The sequence below is a fragment of the Ambystoma mexicanum genome, chromosome 10 (assembly GCF_040938575.1).
Source record: "Ambystoma mexicanum isolate Mex_15411 chromosome 10, UKY_AmexF1_1, whole genome shotgun sequence".
Lineage (NCBI taxonomy): Eukaryota > Metazoa > Chordata > Amphibia > Caudata > Ambystomatidae > Ambystoma > Ambystoma mexicanum.
Window position 1 is genome coordinate 1516194385 of NC_090932.1, and position 27588 is coordinate 1516221972.

Sequence of the window (27588 nt, forward strand, 5' to 3'; positions counted from 1 at the left end):
ATATACATATCACGGCAGGTGGCAAGGCTCAACCGAAGCAATAAACACTTACCTCTAAAACAGACTCGCCTCAAGTCAACAGATTGCGTAGCACCGCTTGGCAAACTCGGGACTCCTCCCTGGAATCCCTGTCGATGCAGTAGAACCTCATGAAGGTATGTGTAGACCTCCACGTATCAGCCCTGCAAATTTCGAGCAGGGGCACACCAGAGAAAAACGCCATTGTTGCTGAGATGGCACTTGTGGAGTGGGTTGTCGGCCGGCCTGGTAGCAACCTGCTAGCCAGTCGATGACAGTGCATGATGCAGCCGGAGAGCCACTTGGAGATGGAAGCCTTCGACACGGCTTTTCAGTGATTCATAGGTACAAAATTGAAGAACAGCTGAGAAGTCTTCCGAAAGCTCTTTGTGCGTGCCACGTAAAACTTCCAGGCACAAGTAACATTCAACGAATGCAAGGCCCTCTCCACTGGTGACGATGGATTCAGGAAGAAGACGGGAAACACCAAAGGCTTGTTGAGGTGCAACTCCGACAGCACCTTCAGCATAAAAGTGGGGTGTTTACGCAGTACCACCTTTTGAAGCGTGGAAGGACAAGTATGGCTGCTTGCACGACAAGGCCTGGATCTCTCCAACCCACCTGGCCAAGGTGATCGACACAAGGAAAGCCGCTGTCCACAATAGAAACTTGAGCGGGGCCTGATGTATCAAAAGGAGCCCCCATAAGCTTAGTCAAAACCACATTGAGCTCCAAGCCGGGGCAGGAGCCTTCAACAGCGGAAAGGTCCTGAAGAGTCCTTTGAGGAACTCCTTGACTAGTCTGTGCAACCAGAGAGAAAGCCTAGCTGGCGCTCTGGTGTAACAGGATATAGCGGCCAGGTGCACTTTGATAGAGGCATGAGCCAGTCAGCTTTGGCCAAGGAAAGCAGGTATGGAAAGAGCTGCAGAGCTGTGATATGCAGAGGGGTAATCTTCTGAACCTGCACCACATCGAAAACGCTTTCACTTATGGCCGAAGCATGTCAACATTGAAAAGGCCTTGGCCTTGCCCAGGATGTCCTTACACTCTGCAGGTAAAGCATAATGTCCACACTCTAGGGCTGCAGGATCCAGGATCTGAGGTTCTGTGTCGCTGGGTTGTGGTGTAGAATCGCTCCTCCAACTCTGGACAGAAGGTCTGGAAGTAGTGGCAGCTTAATGGACGAGACCGTCGACAGGCGTAGCAGGTCTGGATACTGGATTTGTTGTGGCCACACCTGGGCGACGAGTATCATCCTGCGGTGACACTGAGTGTGTTGATCACTCATAGCGTGAGAAAAAGCATACAGGAAAAGTCCCTCCCACTGGAACAGGAATGCAACCCCCATGCTCATCGGCTCTGGGAACCTGCTGGAACATTTCTGACGCTTGGAATTCATCGCCGTCGCGAAAAGTTCGATCTGGGGATGAGCCCATTCGTGGAATAGAAGATCCACATGGTCCTGGCAAAGCTCCCGCTCGTGGCAATAACGTAGCTCCCTGCTGAGCGAGTCTGCAATGGTGTTCTTGGTGCCCGCCAGGTGAAAGGGGACAAGAAACATGTCCTGCTGAATGGCCCAGTGCCACAGATCGAGGGCCTCCCTGGCCGAAGAGTGTGCCCCCCCCCCTGCTTCCAGGTGCAGAACATGGTGGTGGTGTTGTCCATGAAGACCCTTACCACCTTACCCCTCATTGACGGCAGGGGCCAGAAGACATCCTGACATGCAACTGTCCGGTATGAACTCCCCAATTCTCCAGAGAAGCATTTGTGGTGACTGTCTCCTGGTAAGGACAAACTTGGAATGGGGAGCCTTGTGTGAGATGAGAGCGCACACCCCATCACTGTATTGCTTGTCGGAACTCCGCATCGAGGGGGATTTTGTCCATCTTGGACTCTGAGACTTGCAGCCATCGCACATCGAGAAACTTCTGGAGAGGTCTCATCTGTAGTCTGCAAAGGAGGACGAGGTTGATGCAGGAGGACATCATGCCCAACATCGACTTGATGGCTCGCACAGTAGCCGACCATGCCGATGATAGGCGCTGCACCTTCCCTAGGATGGCTACCACCCTGTCTTCTGAGGGTGCAATGCCAGGTAAGCTTTGTGTTGTCGTAACCCCCAGGAACAGAGTATTCTGTGATGGATCCAAGCAGGACTTTGGATAATTTATAGAGAATCCCAGATCCGTTGGCCGACGCACGGTCCTCGCTGTGTGCTGGCTCACCAGAACATGGAAGCAGGATTGAACTAGCCAATTGTCCATGTAAGGGTAGACGTGGATGCCCTTGAGACGAAGATACGCCACCACCAGAGCCAAACACATTGTGAAGACCATCGGGCCGATTTCAGGCCGATGGGAAGTGCCCTGAACTGTGTCTCCCCTGGACCACGAACCGGAAGGAACTTGCGGTGCTTCTGATGGATGGGGAAGTGGAAGCAGGCACACACCAGGTCCAGAGATGCCATTAAGTCGCCTTCCTTCAGTTGGCCGATCATGTGCTGCAAGGTGACCATCCTGTCTTCCTTCAGACTAGAAAGTATCTGGATATGATATGATAGGTTATTTATAACGCGCTTATTACCCAGAGGTTTCTAAGCGCGGACCCGGGGATCGAACCTCTGTTGCTCTGTGCCGTCTTGCTTCCAAGGCGAGCATGTTGCCTCTGGGCTATCCTCCAGTGACACCCTGGAGCCCCGGAGGTACTGGGCAATGGGTTCTATCGCCCCCTTATTTAACATGGCTTGGACCTCCTGTAGTAGGTCTTCCACGAGCTGTTCTTGTCAAGCTAAAGGGGGAATAAGAGGACACCTGTGTTGGAACTCCAAGGTGTACCCCTGTAAGTGAGCATCCAGCACCCATCTGTCGGTGGTGATGGTCCTCCACGCGCTGACGAACATCGCCAACCGGCCTCCCACCAGGGTGCACAAGTGGAGGCCCCCGGGTACATAGACGGTTTAGGCCTGTTTAGGTGCCGGGCCCTGCCCTGCGGGCGGTGCCGAAGCTGTCCTCCACTGCCGTATGCCTGCGAGCAGCCTTTGCACACCTGCATCATGGAGCGGGAAGGCTGCCAATAAGGGGTGGTTTAGCCATTGGAGGACCTGCCAGGTTTTCCCCTTGAGGAACGAAAGGACGACGACAGACGTTGCTGCAGGGTGCCCAACAAATGTGCTGTCTCCGTGTCAGTTTTGAAGATTTGACGAGACTTGTCGACCGTCTTGCCAAATAGGTTTTCTCTATCAAATGACACATCTAACACCTTCGAATGAACGTCCGGCCTGAACTTGGTGGCTTTCAGCCATCCCTGCCGACGAAGAGACACTGTTGCCCATCTGACAGAATCCAGTGTCTGTGATGTACACCGCCACTGTGATGACATGGTCCGAGGCCACCTCCCCCTCCTGAAACAGTTCAAGAGTTCTCCCTTGTTGTCATCAGGTAGGAAGTCAAGAATAGGGCCCAGTTTATACCAGAGCTCCTGTTCGTACCGCGACAAAATGGCCAATTCATTAGCGGCCTTATTGGTGCTGGCAGCCGTATAGATAATCCTCTTCCCCACAGCATCCAGCTTCTTCCCCTCCTGGTCCGGGGGTACAATGGAAGAGGACAACAGATTCACACAGCGTTTCCTGGCCCGGCTGAGTCCACAGAGTCAGGTGAAGGCTGGGGACCTGAGGCCCTTGGGGGCAGAGTCCGGGATTCAACAGTGCTAGGCCTTCATCCCAGATATCGTCCAACAAAGAAACAGACATGATGGTCCTCCGCCTGGACTTGCGACGTTGATAAAGTAAACCTTCCTTTTTCGTCTCCTCAGGCACCAGTTGAAAAAGTTTGGAGGCCCTGGACATCATTGAATGGAAGTAGCTGACCTCATCCGGTGTAGAGTCCCTGTGTTGGTCAACCGCGGCTGCTGGCACAAATTCATCGGCTTCATCATTGTCTGACACTGTAGCTGCCATATGCAAGTGTGTGGCAAGCTCCCCTGTTGGGGTCAAAACCAGAGGTGGGGGAGGCAGTGGTGGCAGTTTGCGCCTCAGCCCCACAGGGTCCTTTGACTTATGTTTGCGCCTAGAAGGACTTCCGGGAAGCGGCCTGGGAGGACTTCCAGACGGAGCAGGGCCCGAAGTGGGCAGCAGTCTTTGCTGAATTTCTGATACCAGCGTGTGCAGTGTGGTCAGAATGTCCAATGAAACATCTCTGTGTTGAGATGTAGAAGGAATGAGAGGGGGAGGCTCTGGGCTGGTACGCCTCTTCTGGAGAGGTAGACGATATGGTGCACTCTGCGGTGACCCACCTTCCAACGAGGGTACCTGGCCCCCTTTGTGGGCTGAATAGTAGCCCTCAGGCAGGTAGTCACCCTCATCTGAGCTAGTATAAATGTGCCCCGGCACACGTGGTTCAGCTCATTGTTCTTTACCCTTCCTAGGTGTCGGACGCCAAATCTGTCTCCTCTCCTGAGACTTCTGGGAGGAAGAGGCTGCTGTCCCCTTTCCGGGGGTCTTCGCCAAAGCCGTGGCAGTTACCTCACGCCATACCAGTAAGGACACCCGTGTAGGAGCTATTTCTGCTATCACTGTGGGCACCACCTTTGTGGTCTTCCCTCCTTTCGAGGAAGCAGTGGTCGTTGACAGGATGGTCGGCTGGGTGACAACAGCCTTCGTCGTCGATATGGCCGTTGATGACAGAGTTGAGGATGGTGTTCTCTCAGCTGGTTGCGACGTCGATGCAGGCAGAGAAGGGCACATCTTGGATTTCTCCTTTATCGCCTTGTCCGCTGATGGCAAGCAGAGTTTCAAAGGGTTCAGGGACTTTCTGTTTTAGTGTGCGACCCTCACCGGAAGCCTCACTGTGGATGTGGTCAGTGATGCCGACCTTAGCCTTCCCGCAGCAGCAGCAAACCCAGTGGGACCCATGACGTGCAGCCTTGCCTTCTTTTGGACCCACACAGGCGGGGCGTACTCAAATGACCTCAACCTCTTATCGGATGGAGCTCGATCATTGGCCCGGCCAGTCCTGGGACAAGTGTGCTCATACCCAGACGCCAAGTCAGAGGCCTTATCCAAATGTAACCACGCCGCCAGTCTGCTGTAACGATCCTTCTTGGTCTTCTTTGAATTACCACGGCAGACTTTGCAATCCAACTCATGGTCCGGATGCAGGCAGTAAAGACATTTGTGGTGTCAATCCTCCACGAAAACGTTTGTTAGTCCACATTTAGTGCAGAGTTTGAAGAGGCATCTCTTCTCTTCGGTCATGGTGAAAATGGCATGAAGTAGGCCCAAGCATGGGCCTTCTCTGATCCGATGAAAGATCCTCAATGAATTATGATCTTCACCGACAGCGGATCCCCCCTCTGCTGGTTGCCGACCTCCAGTTGAATGTCATGATGCCTATCCCCGGGCATCCAGATCAAGCCCATCAGCCCCGGGAGCAGGCATCCAGACATTTACAAAAACCCCAGCAGCCCCAGCTAGGGGCTGTCTGGGTTCAGTCCTGGCTCATAGACATTACTTACCTCATACAGACCATGCTGCAAATAAATCCAAGCCAACGTGAGGCCTGGATGGGACTATTTTACTACGGGGACTATTTTTTACTCGGGTGTGGTCCTGGGGAACTTCTTTCCTGGGACTATTTTGGAGGCTATTTAAACCACGCCCGAACAGCAGCACATGCTTCGTATTATTCTGCATCCAGCAGCGTGACTCTCACCGTGCCTGCAGCCAGCATCCAGTCTTCTGCCACGCCCGCCTCGAATCCGGAGCTCCTAGAATAAAGAGGAAGAAAAGGACAAGGTTAGAAAACGAACTTATTTCAAATTCCTCACCTGATTCCGGATCCATTTCATCTCCCGACCTGGAAGTACATCAGGCCTTCACGAGTCGCTTCGCCAGCTCCAGCACAGCGCCATACTCACCAGTTCTCACAGCATCTTTCGATCCGGCACTGTCTCCATCATTTCTTCGCCATACTCCGGCACCTAGGGGCACAAGAATAACAAGGTGAGCCAAGAGAATCAACAAATACCTCTTACCACCGTAGACTTACCTGATTTACCACTGGTGGTATTATTCTCCATATCTTCATATGCTGCATCTGTAAAGAGGGAGAAAAACAACACGTTAACGCCTGTAATAGTTACCGGACAGCGTTGGGTAACACAGACTGTTACATGAACGCCAGCAGCAGCTACAAGACCTTCTTCTCACGAACTCAGTTGCAACTTAAGGAAGGAAGGGGACAAGAGTGAAAATCGGGCACATTGAACTCTTTGAACTTGATACTTACCAATCCCGCCTGGGACTTCAGAGTCAATGCTTATCGGAACTCTCCCAACGCCTTCAAACCAGTGAAGTAGCTGGTATATACGCGCCCCTGCAAGACACGCAGGATGGAGAGCTCATCTTTTACAAACATAAGGTGAGGTTACTAAGGGGATATCAGAGGTGATTAGTGGGGAGAGCGAGAACAGTTGGGAGGCCATCACTAAAACCCACAGGTGGCTAATCCCTGTCTCCACTTGCAGGAAAATACTTCTTCGGGTCCAGCAGACAAGACTAGGTGGGCCAGTCCAGACAGTCATCTCTGCACTACGCATCACGTTGACGGAGAACGCAGCTGTCCGGGTCCGATCGACACCCCTGTGGGGTCCAGGTGAGCGTAACATTGAACGATAAATTCAAAAATCGGTCAAACCTTTCAAATGTTACCAACAACTCAAAATGTTAGAAACGAAGCTTGAAGAGCACTAAGAGGACTCCCATCACTGAAGCATGTGGTAACAATCTGAAGATGGCAACAAGGGGGGGAGCTTAGGGGGAGGACTGTCATTGGATGGGGGCAGTATGACCAAGAGTACAATGATTGGTTTAGAGGAGAAATATAGTTTTCAAGAGAAAGTAAAACAGTTTTTTCTTTTACTGAGGATTCCCAGCCTGACGAGGGGGACTATTCATGAGCATGTGAATCCATGCCACACCCCATGCTGGAGGAACATAAGAATCACCATGGGCCCACAGGGTTTATGAGTATCAGTGTTGACCGTGCTTTTGCTCAGGCTACTAGATATCACTTCTGCAATGTTCTACATTAGCTTTATTTTAGTACAAACCTTTTGAGTCTCGTTTAGGTCCGTTAGAGTATGACAAGAGCATGTGATTTGCTTAATGCATAATTTCTAGGGACTTCCTATCCATGAGATGCAACACAGGGCTGTCTGCTTACCCCCTTTTTAATTAATCTTTTTATAGCAGCTTTAGCAAATTCAATTAAGGAAATTAAAGGCATATCGAATCATGACCAATATAAAATAGCTGACATTTTCTAATAATTTACTAATTCTAAAGTCTGAGCTGTAGACATCTTTGGTTCATTTATTTAATTAATATACTCAAGCTATTTGGTGACTTTTCAAATGTTAAAGGGAATACATCAAAGACAGAGGTGTTCCAGATTTCTCCTTACTGTTTTCAGAATCGATTTCTTAACCAACATTTTTCCTAGGCTAAACATAGCTTTAAGCATGTGAGGAATCAAAATGTCAAGAGGTATGACACATATATTACTGAAAAACATTCAAGACAGTCTTGGAGACATTGGGCCTGACTCACAAAGTGTTTTTCAATGGGATTTTCCCAATGAAAAATGCTTTGTGAATCGGGCCCATTGCCTCTGACTTGAAATGGGGAAAGCAAAGTCTGTCTGTCTGAGGAATGATAGGATGTCATTTTGCTACAATTGTTCAACATGCAACTTACTCAAAAATATATGTAAGGTTTTTGATAACTTCTTGTGCGGCAGTGAGTCCACTACACATTCCTCTATGGCTCTATGCCCAGATCACCATAAAGGATTTGCTTTCCCTGAAATTAAAAGGTACCACAGGCCTTACTCATTGAATATCCTACATTACTGGTTTTGGAAAAATACTGACAATACTTTAAATGGAGCTTTCGTAGAAAACAAATATGTACTGTGGAATCAGTTGGCTACCTGCTGACCATGGAACACTTTTGCCACAACCCCTACATTGGTACACCACATGATATCCAAATGGAAAATCACTAGTGCTATTGTGAAGGAAAAATATAAATTTTCCAGTAAGGTTTTGCTATGGAAGAACACATGCATACATTATCAAATATTAAACATGTTGTAATTAATAGCACACTGAAACATTATAATAATATGAGGTAAGCAAATGAGAACACCAAAGGTACTATAAGCACGTGTCACTGTTATGCACCCTTACTGAAGACTGAACACATGAAACAGCCATACCTTTCCAGCTTTAATAATCCACTACAGTTATCTGTAAAATAAGATACATATTTCGAGCACCAGCTAATTTGCATACCTACAATCAATGCTTTGCTCATGTTCCTCTGAACTGGAGGAGAACATCCAGTGATAACTACCAGGTGGCACTGTGGCATGCGTGGCTTGTCTCAAATTACTTATTCTGCTGGGTATATCATCCAAAGAGAATTCCCAATGTTCCCCTACTGCAGTGGTCCACTATTGCACCAGTTGGTGCGCAAGGCACATTCCGAGGAGTATTCCTATTTCTCTCCTAATGTAGTAGTCCACTATTGCATCACTGCATATTATTTATATAGAGGAACTACGGTACGCACCAACCTTGGAATGTGCCTTGGAAAATCATCAATGGACATAAAATTCATAGCCTTTATGACTGAACTCCAGTGGTGTAAATGTGAAAATATAAAGTGTGACTACATGACCTCTGCTTGGTCCATAAATGGGAAGGCACCAACATGCATGTGCTGTGGTATTGATAGAATGTTGAGTCCATTTAGGAAGCAATCTCACTAAGGATTGACATGATTAATGATCTGACTGTACCAAGAATACCTCCAATATATTTTCTAGGCAATTTACCTGCAGTATTGAAACTTTTAATCTGTAACAAATATCGGGCTTTACAGAGTACTGATTATAGCTAAAACATAAATATTAAAGTACCGGAAGCTGGGTGTTTGTCCTAATAGTGAGGAATCGCAACAGGATGTGCTGACCACATCTTACAAATAGAGATTTGCTACACTAAGCAAATCATGCTAGATAGTCATCATTTCATCTGGGATGCGGCTTTTAACTTATATGTATAACTGCTCACATGTAAGGATGATTTTCTCATGCATGTCTGTCATATGATACAAATCCCATCATGTTTCAATCTAATGGTGTATCTATCATAATGACTACTAGTTTTCTTGGGAGCCATTGTTTTGTAGTCCCTAACCTTTCCAAGGGTACACTCCTTTGTGGTTTATGATATGAAAAAACAAGTGGTGTACTATATGGATGCTTGTTGTGATGTAGTACCCTAAGAAAAAGAGATGTCAAAATTGAAGATAGTTTACCAGGTGAACCTGTACCAAGTAACAATGTTTCCTTAAACTGTAAAATTGTTAAAATGGTCAATAATAAGACTATCCCTGGTCCACTAGGTGGCAGTGTTCTGTCAGTTTCATGTTATACCAAAGGTACAGAAGAAAAAAAACAGTTTGCAATCATTTACATTTGACAGTTGATGTAAAATCAAGAGTGGTCCCCTCATATTCTGACCTGAAAAAAAGGTTTTCTAATTAATAAAACCCAAGTAAAAAAAAGTTCTGGAGTCCAAGTACTTCATTCATCCCAAAGAGAATGGACGCACAAAGGTTTTCTGTCCGGGATAGCTCTTGTCAAGGAATCATTCCAGGTGGCCCCCACTATGTGGCTTTCTAAAAGTCTAGTATCACAAATTGGATTCATACAATTGTATATGCCTTTTTTTTCTTTTTATTTCTTTTTTATAGTATTTGTTTATAAAATAAACAAGTGAAAATGTAGCCAGGAAACATTTGTTTCCTAAAACATAGTCATTCAATACAATCAATGCAAAGTGTGAACATGTTGGCAGTAATAAGGTTTCCAAAAATGATTATTTTAAATAGACAAAGGTACAAGGCTGCATGCCTAACAATGATGCAAACCTTTAATAAAACCTCAACAATCACCATAACTCTCTTCCTAAACGTTTCCCTTATTCTTATTACTACCCTGAACTCTTACAGAACACTAACCCTTCAGTGTGCTAAAGCATTTTATTAGCATGTTACTCAATGGAAAAATGAATAGTGAACCTAATTCCAACCTCATTACCAGCTTGCTACAAATGACATAGCTCTTGCCCTAACCAAAACCCTTTCTTTAACATTAAGCTTTGCCATACCATAACACACTGTAACAATTACCCTATGCTTACTTTGCTCTAACCACTAGGTTTATCTTAACCCATATCCTATGCCAACATCACCAGCCCTCCCCAAATTCCCTATCCCTTTCTTTAACACTTACCCAAACCATTTCTCTATTTGCCCTAACCTTACCATAGCCCCTACCATAACACTTACCCAGACAATTACCCTAGCAGAACTACATGTTTGGCTACTTTTTAGCATTTTTTAAAACTACTTTTTGCTTCGCAACATTTTCACTGCAGAGGAATTTGCACCACAATTTTCTCACTGATTAATTTTTGCTGGCAACATTTTCACTGGATACCAAATAAACATTTTTTATGAAAAAAAGTGTAATAATAAAATACATTTCAAATGAATACATTAATTCATTTTAGTCTTTTTAGTATTTTTTTAAGTTACAGCTAAAACAATTGATACGTTGTTGCCCATCAATATGCTATTTCTACAAATTCGAGATTACTCACAAAATATTTAAAGTGCATTATATGTAGAGTCAATAGTTCAGGGCAAAACATTATCAAGTACTTAAGATGTTCGATTTGCATAGTATTTTTGCAGAGCAGACAAGGATAGCACCTTTGTTTATTGACTTTGGATGCAAATAATTGCTTTGGTTTGTAACAGATTAAATCGAAATCTCATGACGTTATTTCAGTAATTTGCATTGGGGAATTTAATTAGGTAGGTAGCTGGAGTTACAATTCTTTTCTGTTCAGAGTGGGTATATGAGGTGTATTTCTGCATTGCTGTGCATGTGTTTATACAATCTTTGCGCTTCACTGCCAGTTTCACCCTACTGGGGTTTTGTATTAAAACTTTATTTGATTGGTGTAGAGCTGATATCAATTCCAAATATTTTGAGTGTAGGCGTTAACCAAATTGTTTGAGCTTTCTGCAGCAATTGTGGCGAGACTAATAAAAAAGAGAGTGAGTTGGAGGGTCTAAAAGTTTACGATAGCAAAGCAATTGCTTCCATACAACTCGAGCTTTCTGGGATTGGACACCTAGTTCATGGCGCAATACTGTTAAGGGGATGCAATTCAGTAAAAATAATGCTTTCAACCATATGAGTGCCTCAAAATAATCAAACTTTTGGAAAAATCCATTGTGGCAAAATTTCCAGGCAATAAATCAGTTTAGGTATGACTTTTCCCACATAACAATGAATCAAAGGGATTACAGACAATCTACCACATTTCCACTCAATAGAAAGCCGAGGTAGACAAGATTTTCCATTATTGCAAGTTTAGTGTTATCATTCATCCAAGTACATTTTGGATTCTTTTTCATTTTAGCGAACTTTACGATTTTTGTCTTTGTTGTATTTACTTTTAGGTAGTTAGCACCCATAAAAGTGTGAAAAGCATTAATTAGGCACTGTAGGCCAACTGTCTAACTGAATAAAACTGTCATCGTAAGCCAATCAAATAAATGTATAGGATACAAGCCCTGGGGAAATAAAAAAAACACCTATAAATGCTCTTTGATATTCGAGACATACAGGTTAAAACCTTACCTTAGGCCCGAGTGGATGGAAATATTTTTTGACAGATGGCCTAGTTGGTTTAGTCTAACTTGAACAGAGGTCCTAGTGTGGAGGTAGATGATCATGCAGAGAGGTCCTGCAGGAATTTCCCATTGTGCCAATTTCGCCCCAAAGTAGGTGCCCATCAACTAGATCGCAAGTGGCAGATAAGTCTAGTGACGCCATGTAAACAGGCGCAGATTGATTTCCCGAGGCCCTTTCCTACAGACAATTTATGAAACCATTCAAACTGGTGTCAAGACTTTTCTGAAAACCAGTTTGGTGTATTTTTATGCATCCTGTAATTGTGGCCCAATTTTCAAGTTCCCTAAGAATTGGAGCCACATAGATCTTGCTATCAGCATCTAAGAGTGTAAACGGTCTATAGTTTCTAGGGTCAGTTCTGTTCCCTTTTTTGAATATTGGGACAACATACTCTATATGCAACAACAGCAACTGTAAAATTTCTGTTCTATAAGAAAGCGCCCAGATGCCTTTGGGCTCGGTGTGCTATACAAGCTTCAATATAAATAATTAAAATAAATATGGATATTTTCCATGTAACAGGGGTCCTCTGTTGGTTTATAACATGTTTAAAGAGTGTATAGAGAATTGGGGCCCAGACATTCGGAACTTGTTTAAATAATCTATTGGACAGTGTATTCTGGTCCCTGGCTCTTGAGCCACTAACTTTATTAATAATGAAGCATATAGGAGGCCACCAGGGGGCGCGCAGGCAATGGCTGCCTGAACGTACTGCTCTCCCCGAAGCCAGGTGTCTAGAGGGAATTGAGCCCCCCCCGAGACACCCCCGGCGGGCCCAACGCGGTGATTGGGACGGGTGAACCCTCTGGGCACCCCATGAGAGCAGGAGCGGAGTCCGACGACCCCAGGGTTCCCAAGATCGGGACCAGCAGGAGAAGGCGTGGCCTGGGCGGCCCGACACCAGAGGAGAGACGAGGCCTTCCCGCACTGGCAAGAGGCCGGAGGCACTGCGAGCCCGGCGGCGGTTCGGCAGACGGGCTCCCTTCCCCCCTCCCCCCCCGCCGTCCGGATCAGAGAGGCGACGGAGCAACGCCCCCGGCCCGGGAGACCGTCCCGGAGTGCTCGCGGTCGGAACCGCTCGAGCGAAGCGGGCCTGTGTGCAGACGCCCCCCGCCCCCATCAGGAGTCCCCGAGGCGGGCTGCCTCGGCCCTCGAGGCCCCGGAGGAAGGAGGTGAGGAGAGAGAGCGGCGGCGACACGGGGAGTCCCGGACCCGCTCCCCCTCTGGCGCGGGTGGGGAGGTCCCCCGCACGCCCTGATTAAGCGCGGGGGGGCCCCCAGACCGTGTCGGCCCCGGCCAGGAGGGTCCAATGATGGGCACCCCGCCCTCCCCCCCCATGGACAGAAGCACCGTCGCCAGAACTGGGGGTAGTTGGGGTGTGAGGCCCATACCCATTGTTGGTGGGGCGTGTGCCCGCCCCCCCCCACGGACAGAAGCACCGTCGCCAGAACTGGGGGTAGTTGGGGTGTGAGGCCCCTACCCATTGTTGGTGGGGCGTGTGCCCGCCCCCCCCACACCACGAGAGCCTTTAGGCTGGGCACCGGGGTTACAGTGCCCTCCGCCCCCGCCAGCCCAGGCCACACACAACACCCTCCCACGGGGCGGCCAGGAGAAGCCCTGGACCATTGTGGCAGACTTCGATCGGGGTGTGAGGCCCCCCCCATGGACAGAAGCACCATCGCCAGAACTGGGGGTAGTTGGGGTGTGAGGCCCCTGCCCATTGTTGGCGGGGCGGGTGCCCGCCCCCCCCACACCACGAGAGCCTTCAGGCTAGGCGTCGGGGTCACAGTGCCCTCCACCCCCACCAGCCCAGGCCACACCCAACACCCTCCCACGGGGCGGCCAGGAGAAGCCCCGGACCACTGTGGCAGACTTTGAGCGGGGTGTGAGGCCTCCACCCAGGGATTGGTGGGGCGTGTACCCGCCCCCCCCAAGAAAATATTAGCCCCCAAGAAACAGCTAAGAATCATCTGACTCGCGAGTGGGGTGGCCTCGCTTGGCCTCCCCCCCTTGCACCCACCCCCCTGGGGCGTCCTGGGAGGGAAACTGAGTACTGACCCGGAGTGGGCCCCCCGCCCTCTGCCGGGGCGGCGGGGGTCGATACGGCGAGGTGCAGGTAAACACCAGATGAACTGGCGAGAAGCTTTACAGGGATACCGCTTCCAGGAGACCCCCAGAGGTAACAAGGGTACGAACCCCAAAGGAACTATGGCCCAATCCGAGGATGCGGCTCCCTCCTCGGCAGCAATGGAAAGAGGCTTCGCCTCGATCTTGCAGGAAATCAGGGACATGCGCTCCGATATAGCCCAGAAGTTTGAGAAAATGGACCAGAGGGTGGACAAGGTCGAGGATAGACTATTACAAGTGGAGGCTAACCAATCTTCGTCAGCAGCCCAGGACATTCAACTATGTATGAGGCTGGAGGCCCTGGAGAAGAGGGACGAGGAAAGGGCCCGACAGATGGACGATTTTGAAAACAGGGAGAGGCGGAACAACCTCAGAATCTTCGGGGTACCTGCAGCGGAGGGGGAGACGGAGAGGGACGTCACCCGAGTAGTGAGGGACATCATCACCCTCCTATTCGCAGAGGAGATGACAACCAAGCTCACATTTGACAGAGTGCATAGGGCAGGGGGCAGTGCGGGGGCCCCCCGGTCAATTTTGGTCCGGTTCCACTATTACTCGGAGAAGACAAAGATGCTGGAGGAGGCCCGAAAGACCAGAGAAATCACCTACAATAATGAACAGGTCTCAATATATCAGGATCTCTCCGCCTACACGCTGGCCAAGCGCAGAATGTGCCGACCCCTTACGCTACTACTCAAAGAAAAGGGCGTGCGCTATAGATGGGGCTACCCCTTCTCCCTGAATTTTGAATACATGGGCCAACGCTCAACCCTGATCACGGAAGAAGACATTCGGGGAGCTATTCAAGAGTACACGGTGGACCCGTACCCCCGGAGGGGATCGGTGGGACCAGAGAACTTCAGAACAAATAGCCCCGGCCCGTCCAGAGAGAGGAGATGGCGAACCGGTGCAAGGAAATTTCGAAAAATGAACACTCCATCCCCAGCGAAAGCGGGAGAACAAAACGACCCCGAGGACTGAGAACGGGGGCAACCCGCTGAATCCGGGACGGATGTGCGCAGTTTCAGAGACTCTACCACCACTATCGTCCCCACGAACAGCAAGTATAGGGGACATACGGACGGCTTACAGCCGGGGGGGAACATTGGGGGCTCAAGGGGATGAGCTTTATGCTTGAATTGCCTGGCCGAGGTGGGCAGGCTAGTGGTTCAGCCAAAAGCCAGTAACGGCGGAACTAATTGGCTGGACGCCGGGGTGGGGGTGTTTACGGGAGTTGGGGTTGTTCAGATATGGTTGAGGTACGGGGGGCAGTTGGGGTGTTCTAAGCCCACTGGGGGGGAGGGGAAGGGAGCAAAGGGGACCACAAAGTAGAACCAAGGGAGCATGCGAGGAAAAGAGTTACAAGGGCGTTGACCGAGAGGGAGGGAATCTGGGATTATGGCTGAGAGTCTGCCTGCCCTGGGAATGGGCTCCCTTAATGTATGGGGCTTAAACACCCCCACAAAGAGATCCCTGGTCTGCTGAGAGTTTAGAAGGGCCACCCTCGACCTCCTCTTTTTGCAGGAAACTCACTGGCCACGGAGGAAGGAGCCCAAAATGTGGGGAGGGGGAGGAGGTATTGGGGAGGTCTTCAGTGCATCCCACAAAAATAAAAAGAGAGAGGTGGCCATCTTGGTGGCGAGGAATGTGGGCTTCGAGAAAGAGGCCGCGCTGAAAGACCCAGAGGGTCGCTACCTGCTGGTGCGGGGATCCCTGCAGGGGGCCCCACTTACCCTAGCCGTTGTCTACAGCCCAAACGAAGGCCAAATCCAGTTTTGGGAGGAGGTGAGGGACAAACTCAAAGGCTTTTTCCACGGGACAGTGGTGGTGGGGGGGGACTTTAACATGGTCTTAGACCCAACCCGGGACAGGAAACGAGCTGGTCCCCAGGCCCCCAGGGCATCTGATGAGATCACGGCACGTGGCTTCCAGAGGGTCAACTCGGAGCTGGGCCTGGTAGACACGGTCCCGACCCCTAGAATGAACACCCCCCTCTTCACTTACTACTCATCTGTACACACGTCATTTTCCAGGATAGACTATGTTCTGGTGGACGAGACCTTGTATCCATTTGTCACTGGCCATAGGGTTGACCCAGTCCCCTGGTCTGACCACGACCTGGTCCGAGTCACCATAGCAAGAGGTGGGCTAAACGAACATAGGGGGAGATGGAAGTGTAATGATTCCCTCCTGAAGGGCGAGGTCCTAGCCCAGGAGGTACTTGACGCCATTGCAGATTTCTTTGAACTCAATGACAACGGTGAGGTGCGAATACACACCCTGTGGGACGCCTTTAAGGCAACCCTACAGGGAGTCCTGATCAAATTGGGAGCACAGAGGAAAAGAGGAAGCCCAGGAATGGTATCTGAGGGGAAAAATCGCCCAACTCCAACCGGGAGGCCCCCCTACGGAACCCCTAGATCGTGACCGGGTGGCCGCCCTGGTCGACTACAGGCTCCAACTAAAAGACCTCCTCCTCCACAAAACAGAGAGAAGCCTCCACCTGGTTAAACAAAAGTATTATGAAAAAGGGGACAGGGCGGACAGGATCTTAGCTTGGAGACTGAGGGAGGTACAGAGAAGCAGAATGGTGAAGGCAGTGAAGAACGAGGTGGGGGAGCTGGGTTATGACACTCCCCACATTGGAGAGGCCTTCCGCCGATACTATAAAAGGCTATACTCGTCCGAATAAAAGGGGGACGGGGGGGAGATTGAGGAATTCCTAAACTCCATACAGATTCCGTCCCTGACCAGGGAGATGGCGTAGGGGTTGGAGGGTCCGGTGACCGAGGAGGAGGTGGAACACGCGATCAGTGGCATGAAGGTGGGCACTTCCCTGGGCGAAGATGGCTATTCAGTCTACTTTTACAAAAGGTTTCGGTCGGCCCTTGCCCCCCACCTGGTTAAGGTATTCAATGCGGTACTGGAGGGGGGTCCTCTCCCGGACTCCATGATGGAGGCAATCATCGTAGTGCTCCCCAAGGACGGCAGAGACCCCTCGGAGTGCTCCTCCTACCGCCCGATTTCCCTGCTGAATATTGATGTCAAGATCCTGGCCAAGGTTATTGGGAGCCGGGTGGAGGGGATCCTGCCGAAGCTGGTGCACGGTGACCAAGTGGGGTTTGTTAGGGGGAGACAGGGCTCAGATAATATTCGTAAAACTATAGACTTGTTTCACTACGCCCAGGTGTCGGACCTAGACGCGAGCGTCCTTTCCCTGGACTCTGAAAAGGCATTCAACAGGGTTGAATGGAGGTTCATGGAACTCACCCTTCAGAAGATGGGCTTCGGGACACACATCGGGACTGGGTGGCCGCGTTATACAGGGCCCCAAAGGCCAGAGTCCAAGTGAATGGTAGATTGTCAGACCCATTCCCCCTATCACGGGGAACAAGGCAGGGATGCCCACTCTCCCCGCTGATCTATGTCCTAACTATGGAGCCCCTGGCAATAGCAATCAGAACACACCCAGACATCAGGGGGATCAGGAGAGGTGATGTAGAATTTAAGCGCTCCCTGTTTGCGAACGATATCCTGGCCTACCTGGTGGACCCAAGATCCTCACTCCCCCCCCTCCTGTCCCTGCTGACCGCATTTGGGTGCTTTTCGGCCTTAAAGATTAATACATCTAAATCAGTCCTGCTCCCCATGAGAACTCGGGACCTGGGCCTGGACTCCCGGGACAGTCTGGGGGGATAGCGGTGGGGAAGGCCTCTATTCGATACCTGGGGATCCTTCTAACTAGGGACCTAACCAATCTCGCCCCCGCTAACTATGATCCTGTTATGTCACAGGTCACCGCCGATTTAAGGATATGGGGCTCCATGATCCTGTCCTGGTACGGCCGTATGACGGCAGTGAAAATAACATACTTCCGCGCTTACTATACCTCTTCACTGCTCTCCCCACCAGCGTCCCCGACCAGACCTTTAGGGTCCTTCAGAACGCGGTGCGCGAGTTCGTATGGCAGGGCAGGACCCCGAGGACCGCGAAGGCCGTCCTTACCTTACCTAGAGAGGAGGGGGGGTTCGGGCTGCTTGACTTCCACCTTTACTTCTGCGCCGCCCAATTGCGCGTCCTCCTGGAACACATGAAGGAAGGGATGGGCACATACTGGTCGTACCTGGAGGACATGGATGCGCACCCACTCAAGGTACGCGACCTCCTATGGGCCCCACACAAATTCATCCCGAACAGACTCAAATCCCACCCAACACTGGGAGTTCTCTGGGCAATCTGGAGGGAGGGCCCCCAGACGGCACATCTGACATCATGGCCGTCCCCGATGTCATCCCTTTGGGGTCATCCCCTCAGACTGGGAAGCAGGGGGTTCCGTAACGCACAGTCCTGGTCAGACTCAGGGATGGAATGGGCTGGACAAATGTTTAAAGAGGGGGAATTCCTGCCATATGAAGATTTGAGGGACGCCCTCGGGCGGGAGTCAATCTCCATATTTGAGTACCTCCGCTTGAAGGGAATCTTATGTGATCAATCATGGGGCCAAAGTCTAAAGAGACAGCTGACCCCCTTTGAGAAACTACTCGATACTGCGACCTCCAGGAAGGGGGCGGTATCTGCAATGTATAAAATTTTGAACACTGTTGACCTGGAGAAGGAGGGGGTTCCGCACTTTTTGGAACGAACTGGCTGGGGAAGAAATCTCGGAGGACTCCTGGTCGAGGATATTTAAAATAGCTTTCCACGGGAACTTGTTCACAGCGGACATGGAGCACAACTTTAAGATCCTACAGGGGTGGCATAGAGACCCCGTCAAACTGTCAAAAATGTTTACAGGAATATCCCCCGCCTGCCCAAGGGGATGTGATCAGGTAGGCACGAGGGGCCACATGTGGTGGCACTGCCCGAAAGTGCAGGCATACTGGGAAGAGGGTAAGGGGTTGGATTGCTGAAGTCACGGAGGAACTGCTTCCCCATAATCCCCTGACAGTGCTGCTGGGCCTTCCCCCAGAGGACTAGGATGTATACAGATACCCGAGAATGTGGGAAACAATGCTGAGGGCTGGGAGGGTGGCCTTGGCCCAGAAATGGAAAAGCAAGGAGACCCCCGCAAAGGAGGACTGGCTACTAAAGGTTAAGAACATGTTTTTGATGGACAAATTTACGGCAATGATGAACAATGACATGAATTCCTTCCAGGCTAACTGGTACGGGGTGCAGCAGATCTGGGGATGGGAGATCCATTGATTCTCCGGGAGGGAATATGGATGGAAAAGGGTGCTCACGGCCTGGGGGACTGTCACGATGCCCGCTCCCGGGGAGCCGGCTCAGGCCCTGCGTCCCCGAAAGCGGACATCAAGTCCCCGGGGAAGGTCCCAGCAACCCCTTATAGGGGCCCTTTGGACAGCGTCCTGGCGCCTATATCGCCAGGCTCATAGAAAACGTCAGTCCTGGCGCCATAGGCGCCAGGCTCATTATGAAAGTGTTTGGGTGCACTTACCTGATGCAGACCATGCTGCAGAACCCCGGCCTCCTTGAGGCCTGAAAGGAGCTACTTTACCTGTGGGACTCATTTACCACCCGGGTGTGGTCGGGGAAGGATACATACCTGATTGGAGGAAGGACACATTCTAGGAACTTCTTCCAAGGCTATTTAAACCACACCCGATCAGCCACACGTGCTTCACGTTGTTCTGCATCTAGCAGCTGGACGCTCACCGTGTCTGCTCCTGCATCTTGACTTCTGCCACACCTGCCAGCATCCTGAATCACCTGCAAAGGAAGGGAACAAGAGAACAGAAGAAGGAAAAGGCCTCACCTGCTAAATCTGCATCCCAGAGACATTTCGCCGACAATCCTGAAAAGGAAGACATTTATTTTTAAAAGCACATCGCATCGATTGCTGCAGCGCCGCATTCTACTCACCTTTACAGGGCGCCTCCATGTTCAGCAGCGACCATCCGGATTCGCAGTCGCGCCCCCGCGCCTAGGGAGAAAAAGACAAGAACAAAGGTGAGAGAAAGAAGGGAAAAGCGAAGCTAAAACTCCATGTCAAGACTTACCTGTTGGGTCATTCTCTTTTCATTTCGGGTCCGCGCCGCATCCAGGCATTTTCGAACCCCGGCCCCTAAGGGGAAAAAGACATCAGCGTTAATGAGTGAATGAAAAGACATTACCAAATCACTCATTAAAGACTTACCTGATTTCCACAAGGATTTCACCGCTCACCTCGGGTCGGTGCCTGTTCCCTGGCATTCCGTACCCCGGCTCCTATGGGGAAAAAGACACTAGCATTAGAACAGTAATGCATGGACACAAGGGGAACCACTTATAGAAAAACTTACCGGAAGCCAAGCAAGTTTAGTTCTCACCCATCCGAAAATCCAGTGACGTAACTGGATACCAACGCGCCCCTGCATCAGAAGAAGGATGGAGAGCTCGTCCTTCCAGGCCCTAAGGTGGGACGCTATGGGGAAGCACAGAAGGGTTTTGAGGAGGGTAAGAGGGGTAAGTGGGAGGCCGATTGCATTACCCCGCAGACAGTTAACCCCCTATTCTCACCTACAGAAGGATACTTCTGTGAGTCAGACAAGCCAGATCTGGGGCCCGGTCCAGTCCGTCTTCCGAACCCTGCGCATCACCTTAGACGAGGTCACAGCAGCGCGAACCAGGCCAGTGCCCCCGTGGGAGTCAGGTGAGCATTACAGGGACAGCGGACGACATACAGCCAAACATGCAGTCAAAATTTTCGCTCTTTCTTGAGCTCTGGTCACACAAAGTGTGCAACGCGTCTCCCCGTAAAGGGGGTTCTACTGGGACTAAGTTATTGGGGGGGGGGTTTGTCTTCTTGGGAGGTTGAGGGGGGGGTTCTTTTCCTTTTTCTTCTTTTTTTTTTTTTTTTTTTTCTTCTCTTCTTTTTTGGGCCTGTGACTTGTATACTCTTTGGTAAAGCTTTCAGCCCGTTTGTTATATTATGAAAATGTCAATAAAACAAAGTTTAAAAAAAATAAAATAATGAAGCATATATACTCTAGCTCAAAATGAAGCGTCTTTCCAGAAAGTGGGGTGCTACAGATGATTTAAAGTTTTTTCTCCTGATGTTTGATTTGTGTTCTGCTCAATGTACTTGTGGTTTCCTTGTTGATTTAATAGTCTTGTATATGTCGGTGGTACATCAGATCTCAACATTATATTTTGTGTACTGCACGTTAGGACATTTCTCCTAAATGTACTTTTGACTGGCTTTGTTTCTAGAAATTGCTTGGTAACTGTATTATTTATATATCAGTACATTTCTCATCTGTATTTCTGCATTTGGTGTTTCAATGATCTTTTAATTCAGTAGCACAATCGAACACCCACCATGATAATCACATTGCCAAGTCTTCCCTACTCTTGAAAGTCATCAAAAATAGATATGAGATTCAATGCCATGCCTGTCTTAATTTGTTCAAGGTGAAATATATATATGTACACTAGACATCTGTCACATCCAGGGACCAACAGAAAACTCAGAAAATCAAGTTCAAGGTTTTTTAAATCTACAACGTAAATATGCCATGGGATTAAGGTACACAACAAATGGGGTAATGGGAAACCTGAAAGGCAAACATGAGCACATCTAACTTGCTTGAGGACCGTAGTCAGTCAGTTCTTCCCTCTCTCTCCTTTCAGCTCGGCTCAGACGGCGGTGAAAATATGCACTCATTCTTTGGTGTTGAAGTGCCCTGGCACTTCTTTCTTGACTTGATAACAAGTGGTGTTTGTCATGCTTGTCAGGCATTCTCACTACCACTCTAGAATTCAAACCCACTCTATTTATTTTTCTCATTTTTTGTAATGCCCAGACCCAAGGGTATTGCAGCGTTTGGTACAGTGGATAAGCAGAAAGAACATTACATTTAGTGGCAAGCATTGGCAGTAACTGCAGCAGAGAACAGATATTACTCATATGTATCAAACAACAAGGTTTTACTGCCTTTTATATGTAGTGTAGGATTGTTTGTTTCTGATGGGTGCAGGCTAAGAGTTCCAGAGAGACGGAGCCGTGACGCAGAAACTGACACCACTGGCTCTTTTGTTCTTGAAGCGGGGGTGATCAGCAAAGTGCTTGAGCTGGATCTTAGCGTACGCCCGGGGACATTCTGAGTAATACTGTTGAAGTAGAGAGGTGCCTCATTATAGATGCATCGGTGTGCAATGCCTTCTGAAGTGTACCCTGGAACCTCCGTTTGCCTCTCTGGAGGGACAGTGACCTTCCTGTCCTCGTTTTGTTCAGTTCTACCACTGTTTATTCCTGCATACAGCCTATCTGGCCCACTGGAAAATTCATATTCTTTCTCACTTCGCTAGCACCTCCTTCTGCTTTACAACCTCCTTATTGGGCTGGCTACCCTTTCCTGATGTCACCACCTTCTCCAAACTCTTCTGACATACTTCATTTGTTATCACCTACTAAGTCTTCACCCTCTCCTTCTGATAGTACCAGCTTCCTAGTACAAGCACCTCCTCTGATGTTACCAACATCCACTGGGACAGCGTGGCACCTGGCCGCCTTAGTCATCTTCCTGTCAGTCCCCGATTCAAACCAGGTTTTTTGTCATTAGAAGTAACTGCCTCTCCTCCTGTCCACTTCCTTATTTATTCGCTTCTTCTCATTCCCTCATGCCTCTATTTCCCCTTCTCCTCCTTCTGATCTGCTTGCTGCTTTGCCACACAGCTCAATCCACCTGAACTCCCCACCTGTCCCTCCCATCCTACAGTCACTGTCCATCCAGAGAGGCAAACAGAGGTTCCAGGGTACCACCATCGATACAATAGATTATCAGTTTTAATACGAAACTGGTCAGGCGCATATTTCCCTAAGAAAAAGTTGTGAATATCGCAAATAATGGGGCAAAACATTAAGTCCTTCAACGTCTCCTTGTTCGAGTTTTTACTGCAAAATCAGCAGGATAATAACATACACTCTAATTTATCACAGATATTATGAACTTCCCTTGTTAATATCAAATTATTGATTATCACGTGGAGTCCGTGTGGGAGTCCCAGTCTGCCCCAGTCCTTGTGCCTGAGAGAAGCTGCAGCAATGTGTTGTGTTTTGTGCTGGTGCCTGGCTCTTTAACTGGAACTCCACCGTAAAAGGTGAACGCGAGATTGCAGCGCCACGCAGAGTCTGTGTGAGAGTCCCAGTCTGCCCCAGTCCGCCTCATCAGCCGAGGCATTGAGTATGGTGCTGGTTGCGGGACCGCAAACAAGACAGAAAACCTTGTGTGCTCGCGGCTGCACAGACTCACATGGAAGCATGGAGCTGGCCAGCCTCTCCTAATGAAGTCTCTGTTACTCAAATTCCTACTCTTCTGGCACCAGAAAGTTCGACCGTGATCCATCCGGAGGTAAGAATTGGCATGATTGATGCGACACGAAAATTATCATTGCTTGCACGGCCAATATTACCAACTTTACAGGGAAAAGACCCCGAGTCTGTCGCTGATGCTTTCTCTACAGTGACATGTGACTCTCAAGATGTCGACACCGCTATTGCACATACTGCAGTTATTGCAGAAAAAAGCAGCAAGATTTCAACAAACGCAATACCAGAGCTTATTTCAGGCTCCGAAGACTGCATATCGAGGCCAAGTGGCGTTGTAGGAAGTGAACTTGTAAATCTTGTAAATCATCAGTTGGATACAACTGTCAAAGTCGATACCGCTTCGTTCCAGTCACCCTTCGACGTAACAGACATGAACTGTTAGAACTCCAACTCCCAACAGGCATTGCAGATCAAATCAACCTAATTTTTGTGCCACCGCTGACAAAGGTGCGCAAGTCTGGCAATTCAACCTGAGTTGCAGAATTAAATATCACGCAGATAGCTAGTGTTACTGCTTTTCCTTCTGAAAATCAACATCAGTGGCTGCCTAATCAATGCAATATGACGTCGGCTAACCCTAGCCACACAGTAATGAAGCATCAAAAACACCCGTTGGATAATGAGGACCAGTCGATAATAATTCCAGTTCAATCTGTGTTTGTTGGACCATCTGAGGGTGAAAAAAGCTCTCCTTCGTACAAATGCGCCAAACTGAGTCAAATAGTATCTCCAAAATTGAGATTTATTGGTGAATGCCCTTCATGGTAACACGTGTTTCGGCAACACAAAAAAGTGCCTTTTTCAAACCAGGGCTATTGAACATGTTGACAAATTTGACATGATACATTGTCAAGCACACAAGGAATAATCAAACAGTAAATAATAACGATTTGGCATGAATGTCCACATTTTGCCAACAAAATTAATGTACATGTCACGGATTTGTTAATAGACAGAGAAGAGAAGGGATGGGTGAAGGGGAAGATATTTGTGGTAAAGAATATGCACAGAGAAAAAGAAACATTAAAATAAAATATAAAAATGAGTGAAAATTATAATCATGATTGAACATTGTTACTTATACATTTGCACTCATATTTCTGAGCTATTCACCATTTTCTGAAACTCTTGTAAGAGGTGTCTCACTTTAATGATATCACAAAATTCTACCGTGATTTCGATGCAGACTTTCTTTACTATTCACCTAAATTTCACATGATAATATCTGAATTATTCCCATATTATTTTTAGATGTCTAAATAGACCCTGGTTACCAATAAAAATGCCAATATTTAAATATGAATAATGAAACATGGCTTTAGAAAATGTGGGACATGTTCCATGTGTCCATATGCCCATGCACCAGCAAGAAAATTTCAAGATGATCATGGAAGGTATTTGAACATCAAACAGAACATTAATTGCCGAACCAAGCATGTAGTATATGCCATAATATGTATTTGCCAAAAAGTATATATCGGAAGTACGATTCGCCAACTCCGAACACGAATTTGTGAACATTTAGCAGGTATTGGCAGCCAAAATCAGAATTTACCACTAGCCGTACATTGGCAACAAGAACACCAAATGGCAGACAAAAAAGGGATCAGATTCATTGGTATGAAACAAGAAAAGCTTGGCAGAAGAGGAGGAAACCTCGAGCTAGCATTACGACAATCAGAAGCCAGACTTATTTGTCATTTTCAGACATTGAAATTTGGTTTGAACACGGACAATGAAATGTACTGTTTCTTATGAGCATATGTTACATTGTGAATTAATGACAATGTTAATACATCCCATCTTGTAAAAGCAAAATGGGCAATAGAGATACATGCCCACATAAACCATAAGAGATCATTTTTCACCTAAGGTAAAGGACTGAACATGTATTGGGCTCGATCATGCTAATAATTTCCCATTGTACTATGAGTAAACATTAAAACATGTCAATGAGACCACAGAAATAAGTTACACATTTAAACGCACTAAATGCACAATGCTATGCTTACCGGTCTCTTGACCATCCTCCCTCCTTCATCTCTGTGGCTCTTCTTGGTCCATACTGCCACTTTACATGCTTACGAAATCTGAAGATGGCACCAGGGGTGGAGCTTAGGGAGAGGACTGTCATTGTATGGGGACAGTATGACCCAGAGGACAGTGATTGGTTTAGAGGAGAAATACATTTTTCAAACAAAAGTGAAACTGTTTTTTACTTTTACTGAGGATTCCCAGCCTGACGACAGGGAATTTTCATGAGCATGTTAATCCATTCCAGACTCATGCTGGAGTACACAATTTACAGGTAAGTAGCCTAAAATACCAACAAAAAACTGTTATAAAGAAACAAAGCAAAGAAATAAAACATGGGTTTTTTCCAGACATCGTGAGTGCACCAGTCTGACCCTCTACGACTGTGATTTGCAACACCTATCTTCTTATCAATTACGTTGCTGAGAAGCAGTTAGGATTTTCCTCACCCCATAACATATAAAAATGGATACTTCAACTTTAAAGATAAACAGAGCGAACATTTAATAGAAATGTGCACATCAAAATCCCAGATGTGTTGTTGTTTATGTTGATAGGCAGACAGCAACAACTAAGAGTTGGATATCTGTTGGTGTGAACCAGCGGTGTGAAAGTTTACTATCACTCGGTTTTTTTTGCTCCTTCACTCTTTTTCTATCTATATACTTAATTCTGCACATTTTTTCAGAGGTTGGAAAATCTTTTGCTCGAACTCTGTAGAGGTCATTACTTGGGTCGCAATGGGTGATAGAATGGACCATTTCACCCAGGCCTACTGTTGGGGTACAGCTCCTATGTTCTTTATGCTACCTGTGCTACCTATGTGATTGTTATATTTTGAAATCAGGGTATAATATTTGATAGGTGGGTATAATATGTCATGAATATTCATAGTGCCTGGAGATGATACAAGCTCCTAATGTTTGCTCTACAATGAGAAAAACATGCAGTCACACTTACAAGTAACTGTTACTTATCTCTTTCCTTGCACAATATAGGTTACTTAAAGACACTGAACACCACATTGGAAGAAATGGGAGCCGTCAGCAAAGCTGGATTGGGAATGCTAAAATTTGTAGAAGCAGTAATGGGTTACTGTGATGTGGCTAAAGAAATCAAACCCAAAAGAGAAAAGGTATGTTGGAGAACAACTTGGCATTATATGATGTGTACACGTAACATAGTAACAAGCTAAAATGGGCAATACTGGAAGCCTTTGGGGGGGATTACTGCAGGTATTTTCTTTTCTTGACGAATCAAAGGAGTTGGTGAGAAATATTCCAAGTTCACCCTGAAAGTGCAAAGCGTATTTAGTCTTGTACCATAAACTATGAAGATACATTTGTAGATATGACATATGGCACATGCTCTGTTCAACCATTGATCTCCTCTCCCAGCTTTCACATCTGGGGACACACAAGCGACAATCTATTGGCATGAGGGCTACACAAAAAAACAACTTGGAATGCATGTAGGAGTTGGTTAGCGTAACAAATGACACTTGAAATGTATAGTACTTTCCTACATCAGTCATATAACCGTAGGGACCCACGTCAATAATAGCCAATAGGTCTTCTAGATTTAAATAAATATTTTGGGGCTGACCCACAGCAGAGCAGGTTTACACGTACATGTAAGGAGACTAGAACATAGAACAAACAAATGCCTATATAAAAGAGCTCTCTAACACTTTTAAAAAGAGATGGCCCAAAAAATAATTTGCAAAACTGCATACTCAGAACGCTCCACATGATTGAATGCAATATTTTCAGGTTTACTACAAAACACCAGGGTGGGAGTAAATTCTGGAACATGGGATGGAGTTTCCAAATAATAGTGCATCTGGTGAGAAGGAAATAAAAACAAATGAAGTGAGTTGTTTCAGTCCTCTTCTAAGAAAGTCTACGATCCTCAGTCCAATCTCATTAGAAAACAGGAATAAAAAACAATCTTGAGGATATCTTGCAACTCTGTGCTTGTCACTTTATTATAAATGTACTATATTTCCATGAGGAGGACTGTCTGTTTGCAGGGATGACCAAGGGTATCCTCAAAAACCTTTATTCAAAATATTCTATGGTTGGTCACTCCCAGCATGACAATGCACCAGTCCCTCCAATATTCGAGATATTACATCTGCTTGTGTTTCAAGAAACTATTTTATTTGTCTAGATGGCCCTATATCAACATGTGTTTCGCCCACCAGTGATGTCATCAATGACATTTGTGATGTCATCT

At 47.7% G+C, this 27588-nt stretch overlaps 1 protein-coding gene across 1 annotated transcript in view; it reads left to right on the forward strand.

Annotated features, from left to right (window-relative positions):
- Positions 1-27588, forward strand: part of DNAH10 (dynein axonemal heavy chain 10) — a 2725177-nt gene that overhangs the window by 2254841 nt on the left and 442748 nt on the right. The window contains exon 59 of the mRNA XM_069619694.1: positions 26349-26485. Coding sequence (XP_069475795.1) covers positions 26349-26485 — 137 coding nt within the window. The remainder of the gene's footprint in view (positions 1-26348; positions 26486-27588) is intronic.